The 14,121-nt window shown below is 31.5% G+C and overlaps 1 protein-coding gene across 1 annotated transcript; it reads right to left on the bottom strand.

The window, feature by feature from the left end:
* Positions 1-2,552: 2,552 nt before the first annotated feature.
* On the bottom strand, positions 2,553-7,599 carry LOC113557526. The gene is made up of 2 exons (XM_026963096.2): positions 7,220-7,599; positions 2,553-3,209 (listed from the first exon to the last, which is right to left on the bottom strand). The coding sequence occupies exons 1-2, from the start codon at positions 7,368-7,370 to the stop codon at positions 2,620-2,622; spliced, it is 741 nt and encodes a 246-aa protein (XP_026818897.1). The 5' UTR covers positions 7,371-7,599; the 3' UTR covers positions 2,553-2,619.
* Positions 7,600-14,121: the final 6,522 nt, after the last annotated feature.

Here is a 14,121-nt window from a genome sequence, read left to right as displayed (position 1 = left end):
ATTATTATTATTATACAATAATACTATGTCTATGTGTAATTGGTTGCCGGTCGGATGCGCACTCGGATAAGATGAGTGCGAGTGTCGAGCGCACATTTCGCAGAGAGAGAAAAAAAAAGGCTATCGAAAAATACCTTGGCAGCAAATCCGCCCGATGGGTTTTCCATTTTAACGTACCGTTAACGACGCAGCCTCTAAGTAGCCGCTTTGAGCACGACACGACATAATATTCAATAAAAAAAAAAAAAAAAAAAAGAAAAAACAGTAATAATAATAAATATTTTGTTGAACGTCACTAAATTTCAGCCTCTGCAGTGGTCGTTAAAGTTTTGCGTGCCGTTCAACTGTCACGATGAAAACGCATATGTGTAGGTAATAATATTATCTTTGAAAAACATGGTTTGATTTATTCCAAACAATAGTCGTACATTTGCAAAATTTCAAACTATAATTAAAATATACAGACCACGATCAAGGGAGGCAGAAGGGCACGTCTTTGGGGCTCGGAAAAATCTGTAGTATTATCAGCTTACAATTGTATCAAGTACTCATTTACTCGTTTGTATAACTTTTCAAAATGAAAAATATTACACCTTGAGATAAAATAAATAAAAATAAAGCTATAATATTTTATTCGTGTGAAAACACTAATTATACCTATAAACCGGCAGTCAATATTCCATCTATATACCTTGTGGTTGCTAGAACGTGTTTTCCACTATTGTCTGATTTAAGATTATTTATACTATTTTTTTCCCGGACAACGATGACTGTCGACTGCAGCATAAATATCAGTAATAATTGCTGTAGAATATTGTATTGACTGTTGAATATTTTTATCGTTGATATAATTGTTGGCATTTGGTAAAATTATAGATAAATATGCATACGAGTTTTTAAAAATATTAAAAAATTTAAAATTAACAGGTTTTGATTAATGCCTGAAATAAAAAAGAACCTTATGGAATGAAAAAGAGAAAAGAAAAGAAGGAAAATATGAACAATTTTGTTTTAAAGCTTGCAAAAATAACGAGAGTTTTTTGAAAATATTTTGTATACATTTAAAAAATATTAAACGATGGAAAATATAATATTTAATTAGGTCGTTCACTAAAGAATAATTTTAAAATATTCAGAGAATGCGTTTTTATTAATTCAGTTATATAGTCGAAAAAAAATGTAGATACCCATTTTATTGAAAATAATAATATTATGTAGATAGTATTAAAAATAAGTTTATTTTTTTATTTGTTTCACAATAAGCAGCGCCTAAATGGCTACATATTTTAAGTTAGTATGAACGTAACTTAGTATATGAATATAAACTATTTAATTATATTACTGAAAAAGTAAGTTTTAGTATCTACTTAAATTTTTTGAATTTAATGAAACTAATAATTTTGTTTAATTTGACATTCATAATGTATAAAGTTATTAATTAATTAATGATTATATCAATATTATTTCTTAAGTGGACGTTAGCGCAATATGTTTTCACTTTCAGCCCTATACGTGTAACAGAGATAAAACGTGTTCATTGAGTATCTTTTTTTATGCATTTTAGACATTTTTGATTAAAATTTACCAATTACAAAAATTATAGAAAATAATATTTTTAAGCGTTGGACATGCAGGTTTTATATTTTATAATTATTTGATTGAATTTTACTTGAAAAATAAAAATGCATGTTACAAATTTAAATGAACACATTTTTAGACACTATTTATACAATTATTAACCCTTGAAAATAGTATTATTTTCGCAGTGGGTGATTTAACTCCAAATATTTTTCTAAGAACACCTACTGAAAAACATTAAAAAAATCAAAATTATTTTTCGTATACGCAATTTGATTTTGTTGCATGTGGGCTAAAGCCAAAAAACAAACAATGCGTTATAAAATGTAGTAATTATTAAGTTATGTGTAGGTACGTCAATGCAACCGATATTATAATACTCAAACAAGAATAAAAACAATATTATAATTTTATTCTACTTATTAAGACCTAAAACTTCAATATCATCAGTCCCCGGGCTGCCTCTTAGAGATCTCGGAGGATTTTATGATATCAAAGAATAATATCAATAATTAGGTAAGTAGTAATTAAATAACCATTGAAAAAAAAACGTAAGCAACAACCATGCAAATATGTTTAACTATTGCGTAATTAACTTTTTAGGTCTTAGGCATAATTATTAATGATAATGTTAATAATCATAGATGTATGTTTTAAATATTGGTTAGAACAAAACTCAAAAAATTACAGTAAAAGATTCATTTCTACATTCAGGAACTAGAACGGTCATATACTCGTTCATTATTAGGAGTAGGATGTTTTTGACGACAAAAAGTGTTCTGCCTTATAATTTTAATGCTACTTGCCTCTCAGTTTCACTCTTTTTCAGTTTTCTACACTCAAATTGTACAATTACGACCAGTTCTTAAAATATTAAAATAAAATAAATCAAACAAAAGTGTTATCTATTGAAATTCTGATTCAAATTTAATAAAAATAATAATAGTTATAATGATAATTAATAATACCTACAAAGAAAAATAATATTATTTACAACTTATTTTTATTATAAAATATAATTCATGAAATGGGTAATGAATATCAACAAATTTTTTTTGAATTTACCGAACGCTTCTTTGGGTGGCGCTCATCTTCGGTCACTTTTTTTCTTTTTTCAGTCTTTTTAGGCGATGTTTGTATGGTGCCTGTTTGTTCATCGTGAAAATTGTCCGTTTTACTCAGATCTGGGTAAGCTATGTTGAGCAACGACGTTTCGATTGCTATCCGAGCAACGAGTTTTTTATCCATCGGGAGCGTGGATAACATTGGTAAAAGACTCAATAAGAAATGTTTGTCATCAGAAATATTTTCGTCTTGATTCGAATACTCCGATTTAACTTCGACTAAATTTTGATTGTCGTACTCAATGTTAAGACAGTTCAAGGGATTTTCTTCGTCCGACACGGCGTCTTCTTTTAATTCAACTTCTGGATATATGTTTTGATATTGTAAATCTGATAGATACGCAGAATTTGTGACGGTGTGTGAGATCTGATCTTTGATGAACATCATAGAATGGAAATATGGCCATCTAGACATTTCTTGATCACTCTCTATACTAGTCATACACCTTTTGTATTCTTTACGGAAATGATCTTTTAAATTTTTCCATTTCCCCCGGGCTGCTTTACCTAAAATTATAGACATAATATTTAAGTAAATTACAGTTTTTACTTCATGGTAATATGCATTTATATATTATATTATATACAATGCATAATAATAATTTAGTTCAAATAAACAAAGCAATAAATTTTAATTCAAATAATCTATTGAATAGTTTTTTTTTTTTTTTTATTGGGGATGAGACCAAAAGAAAGTCGCTACGTACTGAAATTGTTATTTCCTTAATAGCTAAGTATAGCATTAAAGTAAATGCAGTAAAAAAAAAAAAAATAAGTTCATCGCAAGGGAAATGTAACAATAGACAGTATGATTATATACGCGTGTATTTAGATACCCATTCTTATCAGATTTATTTTGAATGATTTTATTGATTTTTTATTAACGTCAAAGATTCTTTAAATTTATAACGACGTTATTTTCTTGAAATAAATAATTTAATATATATATATATATATATAATTAAATAATAAAATAAAATTAAGAAATAAAATAATTTTATATTACGTATATAATGTCATCTACTCATATTTATCTGTTACATAATGTATTACATTTTTAAGTTTAATTTTTAATGTTTATTAGCAATCAATATTTATTATCCGTTAATAGTTAATTTTAATTATCCGAATCAAAACGTTTTTTTTTGTGATTATTTCCAATAAAGTTGAATAATTGAATTCAATATGCACGTGTATTATTGATAAAGAATTATTTTAGCCAATAATATATTATTATAAGAGCTGAGAACTCGTAACAAATTCATTTTTGTTTATTGTAAAACATAGGTTTCTTAATATAAAGGTTAACAAACATGTATTAAAATATTCATATAGATAAGTACTTATATACATAAGTAATTTGGTTATGTTATTATATATTTTTATATCATTTTGCATTTTTTAAAATTAATTTTGTATTTTTATAACTCTGTGTACATGTAATTTAAGTACAATGAACAAATATTTATTATAATTTTTTTTTGTTATTAAATTATATCGTTATACATATAATACTAATCTAATAGTATATCTAATCAATGGTTAATTATTTAAATAATTTATATTTTCTTCAGTGAAAATATAATAAATATCAGTTTCATAATGGTATATAATAATAATATGTTATTCTACCTAAATATCTTCCATAGTTTTATAGTATTATATAGTTAAAAAGTATAATCATGTTTACTGAGAAATTTATTAGACTCGGTATAAAATAATGTAATTACTCAAGTAAATTCAATAAAAAGTTTTTATGCTTAATGGTATATAATCATTCTTACTTCATCGATTTTTATTTGTAATGGTTAAAGTACGTGTATTTCGTTATATATTTATACTCTATTTTTTATCAAAAAATAATGTCTAATAACAGTCTTTCAATCCTTATTCACTTTATACAGATATACCTAATACAATAAAATTTATATCAATTAATAGCGTATACGCCACTATACTTAAAATTTCAACATAAATGTCCATCATACTATTTATCACGATAACACTCGTAGAGTCGTACATTGACTTTTTTTAATTATAAAGTGAAACCAAACTAAACAAAACATAATTTAAAAATATAACAATTCCCGATCCCGGTGATAGATTTATAAGAAAAAGCTCCAATCGAAGGCCTATTTAATAATGATTTGTACGATTTCATTGTGTACTGTGATCAGTAGGAGTGCAGAGAAATTTAATTAAATTATTATTTAAAGATGTAAGTGTATAAATGTATAAGTGCAACAATTTTGAAGAGAAACCTTTGTATTTTTACGAGATATAATATAATTTTTAGTTTATATATTTTTAACGACAAGTATCTTTATTTAAGTTACGGGCTAAATAAACACTATTGTACGTACAATATAAAATACAATCTCATTAATAATATAGGTAATCGATATGACGATAATAATAATGTGCAGTATCGACTGGTAATTGTCTGAAGAATTTTTCGTAGGTACAGCTCTATTTTTAAATGGTAAATACCTTTGGTAAAATATTCTTTATATCGGTTTTTAATTTTAAATGAGCAAAAATACTACCGTTGTGTAGTCACGCGTAAAAAAAATATTAATCACGTCGGTAAATAGAAATGGCGAAAACTAAAAAATTATCAAAATTATATTTAGTAATTGTTATACCTTATATCTAAGCCGAAAGTAAATCGAGTTTGGTGCCAGAAAACGTTCATATTAACACAGCCACAACGCTAAATCGGACAAACCGGAATGTACAGCATTAGTGCATTACATATATAATCCATTACACGGGGAACTGGGTATGTACCAAAACTTACGGTCCTGATTGTCTGCGAAGTTCGAGTGGTCCAGACGGGCATAGACCGCTTAAACGAATCGACGAAAAACGTGGTCTGTTCGAGGGGATTTGTACGAACAGGTTTATGGGTTAATTAATAATTTTTAAAATAAAAGTATTTTTTTATTGCAATGATGGCAGTTGAAAAACCCAAGGCTGGGCATGTTAACTAATTATTTTAACTCGTTAAGTTAAATTAATACAAACAAATGTAAGTTAAGTTTAAAGTAAAAAGTTACTTTTTTATTTATTTAACTCGTTAAAAGTTAATTTGAAAAATAAATAACTTACCTTAGTTAAAAATAAATTAGTTTTCTTTTTTTTTGTGTAAAATTAATTATATGAAAGGTCACAAGATACAATTCGAACAAAATGTTATGAACAAATAATAATTGTTGACGAATTTATTGCTCAATAGTTAATATGTTAAAATCATTCTGGGTTTTCTCGTTAAGTAGAAGTTACTTAACAAAATAAAAGTAACTCGTTAAGTAACTTATCTTTTAACTCGTTAATGCCCAACCTTGGAAAAATCAGTATCGCGTGAATACAATAATATACACGTAAACCATATCAATTAATAATAATATTAATAAAACGGACTTAATATAATATTGGGCATTGAGTAATATAAAATACAGTCGTAATGCCGTGCACGTCAAAGTCCACTCGTGCGGGTAAAAATAATTTCACTCGCCACAAACGGTGTATATATCTAACGTTATAGGTTACCGCGATAGTCGCCCGGACAGATTATTAATTTGTGTTCGGTCAGAATAATTATTATAATCGCTCGGACGACCATCGCGCCAGTCCCCGCGCGCCGCCCACCGCCAGAACACAATATTATGTTATGCGTTCGTATGCGGTCGACGAATGCGTCGAGTGGCGTCGCCGTGAACTGCATGTCACCTGTGCGCGCACATTATACCATAATATTATGCCGAGACAGAGGGTTGATGACGAACCGTCCGAGAAAAAATCACAAAGACGTGCGATGTGAGTACGGTACCCAAACAACAAAGCGACGACGACGACGACAACATCAACAATAACAACAACAACAACAATAATAGTGTAATACAATGCGAAAACGCTGGTGATGCCGATGGGTGGCGCGCGCGCGCGGGTGTGCTGGCCGAGGACGAGGAACGGCGCGCATACCCACGTGCTCTCGGGTCGCGGCCACCGGCCGCCGACGCCGCGTGTAAACGCTGCCTCTTGTAAAACGCGTCGCTGCCGCCACCGCCGCCGCCACCGCCGCCGCCGCTGGCGTCTGGTTTCGAGCGTCGCGGGTCGAAGGACGAGGAGGGGATCGGCCGGCGGACCGGTGGAGGCGGGTCGGAGACGACGGCGACGGCGACGACAACATCACCGCCGCCGCCGCTACACGCGAGCCTGTGGACTGTGCGTGCGAGTGAGCGCGTCTAGAGCGATTGGAACGCGCAATATTAACATTATCATCGGCCGCCGCACAGTGCAAATATCAGCAATTATTATTACTATTATTAAAATATTATTATTATAAATGCGATGTGGCACGACTACCGTATTACGCGAACGTATTCCGTTTCGAACAGCGCGAACGATGACGGTCGTGGCGCACACGACTGTAATATTATTGTAATGACGTGATAGGCATAGTTATCGTCGTCAAACGTTATTTAAAGTATAGTAAATAATATTATGGACTTTACCGGTAATGCCGAGAATAGCGGCCACGGACTCCCAGTGATGGTCCAGCACGGACCTGTTGTGGTGTTGCGGGTGTTGCCGGTCCCACAGCTCTGGTCTCCGGTGTACTTCGGCTATCAGACGGCTGACTTCTAGCGAACCTTTGCCGGACATGGCGCGCGTCTCGGGGGTAGTGCCGATCCGCGGTCGTCGTCGATGTGGATTTGCGCGAGTGTATCTGTACGTCCGCGGGTGTACGCGCGAAAAGACGGGGACGCCGACGGCACGGGTGTTCGTAACGACGTAGTTCGCGTGCGTGTTGTTTACGCGCGTTTCACCGGACGTTTACCCGCTCCGCCGCTACACGCGGGCGGCGGCGGCGGCGGCGACGGCCTCGCCGAAAGCCGAATCGACAAACCGGCGGCCGGCAGCCGCGATTGCGGCGGCTGTTGCAGTCGTGCCAACGTGAACGGACACGGCCGCCTCCGCCCGACGGAATCGCCGCTCCGCTGGGTCGCACCTAATACCGTCGTCGTACACGCTCGGTCGCCTCACCGCAGCGCTATTCCAACGACGACGTCTCGAAACGCGACACCCGTCCCCGTCCGGGTCGACTGGGTCAGGTCGAGTCGGGTGCCAAACGGCGTGTGTAACCGTGTAGTACCCTATACCCGACGCAGACGATCTCCCGAGGGGGTTATTTGCGGGGCCCTTTACTTTGAAAAATACTGCTCACTCGCCCCCAACCTCCCGCCAAATTCGATCAAATGCCCGTTATCCCACGCATAATATTTTCAATACCTTTATGTTATTAGCATCGTCGTCCCACCTAACCCAATGGATTGCAGACCCGACAGTCGATTGGTACCCGCGCGTATCGCGACCACCTACCCCGCGCGAGGTCACCGAAGTTGTCCGTGAGATTCGCGAACACCGCGCGAACGTTTCGGATTCGGAGGCCGACCGCACCGCCGGAGACCGATAACGCGCACGGATGTCGCAATCGCGTGTGATGTCGTCCCGTCGAGACAGCCGTCGCCGCCACCGCCGCCGCCGCCGCCGCCGTCCAATGCACAGTAAAGTTATCTACCGTGCGTGGGTTCCCGACGGCTTATATTGGTACACACGTCCGATCGTCGTGCACCGTTCTATCCGCGATCCGATCACGTCGCCTCGCGATGGATTCAAATTCGACGAAAGTCATCATCGCTAATGATAAACGGATCGATAAACGGGCACGCGTCGTATTATTATGTGGTATTGTGAATGATCGAGTGTGATCGTATTTTGGAAAAAGGCCCCGCCGTCCCTGATCACGCCACCCTCCTTGCTCTCCCCCACATGGTCGGAGTCAGTCCGAGATACGTCAATCGAGTTTTTGATTTATTTATTTTTACATTTACGAATTTTTATTTTTCAATCATGTTATTACGAGTATACACACAATCTATAATCACTTTAAATTATAACCTTAGTAGTACGATAATAAAGAAATACGTAGCCACATTTTTGAAAGGCCACCCACCTCAGAAATACGTCACTGAAGTAATAATCAATTAATGAACTGAATACCAATTCGTGTTTGGACTGCTTGCAAAACAAAAAATTTATAAATAGTTTTATAAATAATTTTAATATGCACAAATGCACAATGCTTGAAATCGTTAAAATTACAAAAAAGACAATCGAGTAAAATATTTATATTGTTTTTTTTCGGTTTAAATTTGGAATCTTTCTATTCAATTTCAACTTTACAGGTACAATATCAGCAATTAATTTGTCATTGTCATTTGACAATTGCCATACAAGTACACAACTATACTAGTTCCGTGTGTTGATATCATATTATAAAATAGAAATTCGATACTTGGACTTTCGCCTACATATATTGATATAAGTAGAACAGATAGGTACTGTTATTATTTATTGTATAATGTAAGTATTTAAATGGAAATAATAGTTATAGTGTTTCGTAGTGATGATGAAAGTATAAATATCTGTTTCAGCTAAAAATTCAAATTTCTTGTTTTAAATTGGTTGTTAGACAAAAAATTTTGAAAAATTAGTTTATAAATTATAACTACATAATGTAAATTTAAATTTAATAATACCATTGAATATAGAATCGACCGAGGGTCACCAAATGACAGCAAATGGACAAATTTTATATGGACCACCGACGTGATATTTATTTGTAAAACTTTTCGATTAATTTTAATTTAATGTATTGATTATGTCATTACTTTCGGCGAATAAACATTTATGACACTCTAAAACTTCTTATTTTTCTTAAATCGATTTCCTTAAAAAATATTTAGGGGTGATCCCTAGAATATTCTGTAGTCAATAATACTACTTCACTAAAGTATAACTCAATAATATCAAATAGTATAGGTACCACGATTTAGTGATAGATTTTTTGATATTATAATAAATTAACAAAAAAAATTTAACCAACATAATAAATATAACTCTGAAATAAAATACATAATATTAACCAGATACAAAAAGTATAAATCATATAATAATATTATTTCAAAGTTATTAACTTTATATTAAAATATTAGGTAAGTATAATGTATATACCTATATTTATTACCTACTATTAAGTACTATAGTAGGTACTTACGATAATGACCATTAATAACAAAGTAACTAATACAAGGTATTAGTCGTTAGAGTATGGACAAACAACGTCATCGATATTAAAATGTGTATTCGTGTATAATTTATAAACACAGCACCAGTCCACTCAAATATTATATAATGCATAATTTACTACAATAATATAGGTACCTATAATAATTCAGAATAATACTGAACGATGGAAAATATACGAATAAAATAAAAACCAAAAGTCGCCGCAAATAGTAGACCATAATATTATTTTTGTACCCAATCGTGCAATTTTGTATTAATATAAAATGCTCATTTCCAAAGAGGGTAGTATTAGCGCATAGGCACTATAGGCACTGTGCCTAGGACCTACGAACATTTCTGGGGCCTAAAAAAATAAAATGTGTGGCTACTATTTTTTTGTTACAATTATCATGTTTAATACTTATAAATACGAGGGATAAAGAAAGATTCAAATTTACGTAAAATAAGTTTTTTTTTTATGGTTTTAACAATTTAATTTTCTGTATATTTGTGACTGAGTAAAATTAATTGTTTTTAAAGATTTATTAAATTTAGATTTGATTTTTTTTTTTTTTTTAAAGAATTAACATCGAAATTCAACAATTCCTCTCTTAAACAGAAGGTTTTATACCCATTTAAATATTGGACACCACAGTGCTGTACAAGCGCATAGGTATTAAAAGCACTGTGCTTAGGGCCCCAAGGCTGCAACTGAAAAAAAATTTGGAGGGGGTGGCTTCAAAATTTTTTTTAAATATAAATACTAAATTCTGAAAGTTTATAGTCAATTAACTTTATTCATCACTATAAAATATTTCTATTTTTAAAAAAATCTTGAGGGGTCCGGACCCATGGACCCTCCTCCAGCTACGGCTTTGCCAAGGGCCTACAATTGTATTAATCCGGGCCTGGTTCCATACAAACGAATTGAACGATGTTTGCATGTGCGTGTTCGTCGTACAAAATTATTGGTCACAATTAATCGTTTCCTTTATCCGAAACAACATTTTGAACTTGTTTTATTGGAAACGACACCGAATAAATTTGCTCTGCGACAATGTTTTAAACATTTATAAAATTGTTTCAATGATAACATTTATTCGAATTAATGTATCCAATGATATTAGATTTGTTCGCATTTAAACGGCCCTTAACAGATATTGTCGTGAATCCTAATGACCTAGTAATAATACTAACAAAATTGTGACAACTAACATTATCATTACATTTCGATATACCATTTATATTAAAAATATACATAAATCACGAAAATAAAATAAATAATGATATTTTATTGTTATAATATCACCTAATTTTGTCGAAAAGCGATTAGAATTGTTTTTGCTCGTTATTTCAAAATTTAGGAGCCTTGCGTAATTACGTAATACTACTAATACTATTATATTACATCACAGCATAATTGTAAGTTTTCACGCAAAATAGCTTACTACATATTCCACATAAATGTATAATTCTATTCAATATTTCTCTACCATAATATTTCTGTGTTACCACAATTTATACACTGTTTCTTGAATACGTGATTATCGTAGTACATATTATAGGTATTATATTATATACCAGACCGGTAAGTGGTGAAAATTATCCAGACGCCTTAACGAGAGCACCGATCCAATACAGGATATTCAGGTTAGCATAATTGTCTTCGAAACCCAAGGGCTTATGTCTTACAAATCGTTTGTGGTGCTTAAGCAAGCTTGTTATGATAAACAACTGTAAAAGTAAAATTAAATCAATCATAATACTACGATCAATTATCGAATACACAACTTATCGTTATTATAAATTTATACACATTAAATGTGCATCTGTGCAATATAAATCCATTATCAATTCATCAGACATTAAAGTTTACTCGTGTTTAACTACTTAATAACTTATCGTTATCTATGTAATAATCGTTTTGGCATTTAAACCTTATGGTAATCAACAAAATATTAATCATTCAAATAAAGTGAATCAACGAATTAACAAATAAGTACACTACGTTTCATAACAAAAAAAAAAAAATAATTGAAAAACAACAAACGCATGAAATCAGATCTTCTGGCTATGTTAGTTACCATTGCAAATTTCATGTTAATTTATGCATTCAATTTTTTATAATTACCTATAGACTTTATTATACATGTTATTAAATGGGTTTTAACATAGTTTACCAGTAGCTACTTGGTGACAAGCTTATATTGTTTTCATGTTTTATTTTTGTACTAATTAAAACAAATTTCAATAGCAATCAATTTATTAAACAACGACTAATAAACAAAATATGCCAAAACTTATATATAATTTATTAGTTATAACTCATAAGTTTTTATTAATTGTATAATAATAATCTTAGCTGTACATTTGTACATGATAATAATTTATGTGGTATTAAAACCATTGTTCTATATAAATAGCAAATACATTAGAAAATAAATTACCTAAGCAGTATTATTCTTTATAAATTCAGTTTTTTTTCAATTAAATAATACATATATAATTTAATAGTTACTATTAGGTAAATATAACGTAATAATTCTATTCTACAATTTAAAATTTAAATTCACATCAATATAAATAACTATTTTTATAAATTAATATTACCTACTTCAAGATGAATGTGTTGATTAAATATATAAAATTCACATAATAATATTATATTATATTTGTTTTTCCTTTATGGCTTATAAATGCATCAATCATTACTTAAAACAAAAGGAATGAATCGAATAATGACATGTTTTAATTTATGTGTTGTTGTTTATAGTAGGTACATGGAATATTTCATTATAGTATATAACATACCTGTCATATTAGTCAATAATACCATATTAATAATACACTTATACAAAAAATGTATTTTTTTACAATTCTGATAAAAAAATATGCTTGTATAAAATAATATTATGTAAATTTCCAAATGGAAGTTATTTAATATTTTTCTTAATTTTAATTTTAATTTTAATTTGTTAACTACTTTTGGTATGTAGGGTGTGTCGTATGTGCACATGAATAACTTAAATAATTGTAAATTCTGTAACAAAATAAATAGTTAAGCGATATCACAGTCCATAAATGATGCAGTATGGTTACGATATTATGCGTATCTCCTCCACATTCACGGCCCGGAGTTCGTGTTATAATACTTAATTTGTATTTTTTTCCCTTATATAATAATAATAAAAAAAATCTGTCAATAAGGACTGGAGAAGTACCTGCACTACGATATAGTGAAGAAACATCTAAGGTAGCTGTGCGTATTAAAAAACTGTGGTAAAATCTATTTTTTTCATGGTGGCTAATTACTGCAAATAATCTTGTTTTAAATATTTTGTGAATAAATTCAGATCTCATTATGACTACAATAATAATGTTTATCAAATAAATTCTAAAAATAATTTTAACTTTGTTTAATCATAAATTAATTTTCGTCATAAATGGTGATATTCATTTTGGAAACGATAAAAATTTTTTAGTTCTTAATCAAGTTTAATTTTGTTCAAAATAATAATTATTAATTAAAAGTCTTTCAAATTAAACTCCCATTGTGGAAGTACAATAATAAATTTCCTTTGTGTAATTTATCAGGTTTGGTATGCATTTCTATATCTTCTCGGCGTATAATAATATTACCTACGCGTTTAAATATAAATATAATAGTTTGCTTGTCACAGGCTGGTGTTTAAGAATAATGATATTTAGCAATAAGCACACGCAGAACTCGGCAGCTAGTCACTGTTTATCGTTCCCAAACTCGAAACCACAATATTTTAGGTTGATAATAATATATGCTCTGCGCTCCTGTGCGTCGTATCTTAGAAGGGACATATGGCTTTGACGCTTCACAATGCAAGATGTTATATAATGTTTTAATTATCCTTAACTTGCAATTACCTTTTAATAAAACTATTGCTGATAAATTATTATTTATCATAAAATCACATTTTATTTGTTTAAAAATCAATCTGAAACGATTAGTAGGCTTTAACCATATTTTTGTATCATATTCGGCTATGCTGTAAGTTTATAGTATTTATAAATTTCGCAATATATTCAAATTATTAAAGATTCCCATCGCTACGCCACTGACGTCTTGCATGTCTTCAATTTTAGTTTTTAATCTGTTTTTTGTTTTCATTCCCACAAGACGATCGATGTTGTTATTTTCGAAAACAATAGATTTGATAAATGTTTTTTTATTTGCCAAGTCACTAAGGCGTTAAATGGTGTTTGCCGAACTATATGCCGCACATTTTATTAATCTCGATTGTCTCGACAT

Source organism: Rhopalosiphum maidis, chromosome 1 (assembly GCF_003676215.2).
Source record: "Rhopalosiphum maidis isolate BTI-1 chromosome 1, ASM367621v3, whole genome shotgun sequence".
NCBI classification, from domain to species: Eukaryota; Metazoa; Arthropoda; class Insecta; order Hemiptera; family Aphididae; genus Rhopalosiphum; species Rhopalosiphum maidis.
The sequence above is the reverse complement of the archived record's forward strand: the minus strand, read 5'-3'. Positions and strand labels throughout refer to the sequence as shown.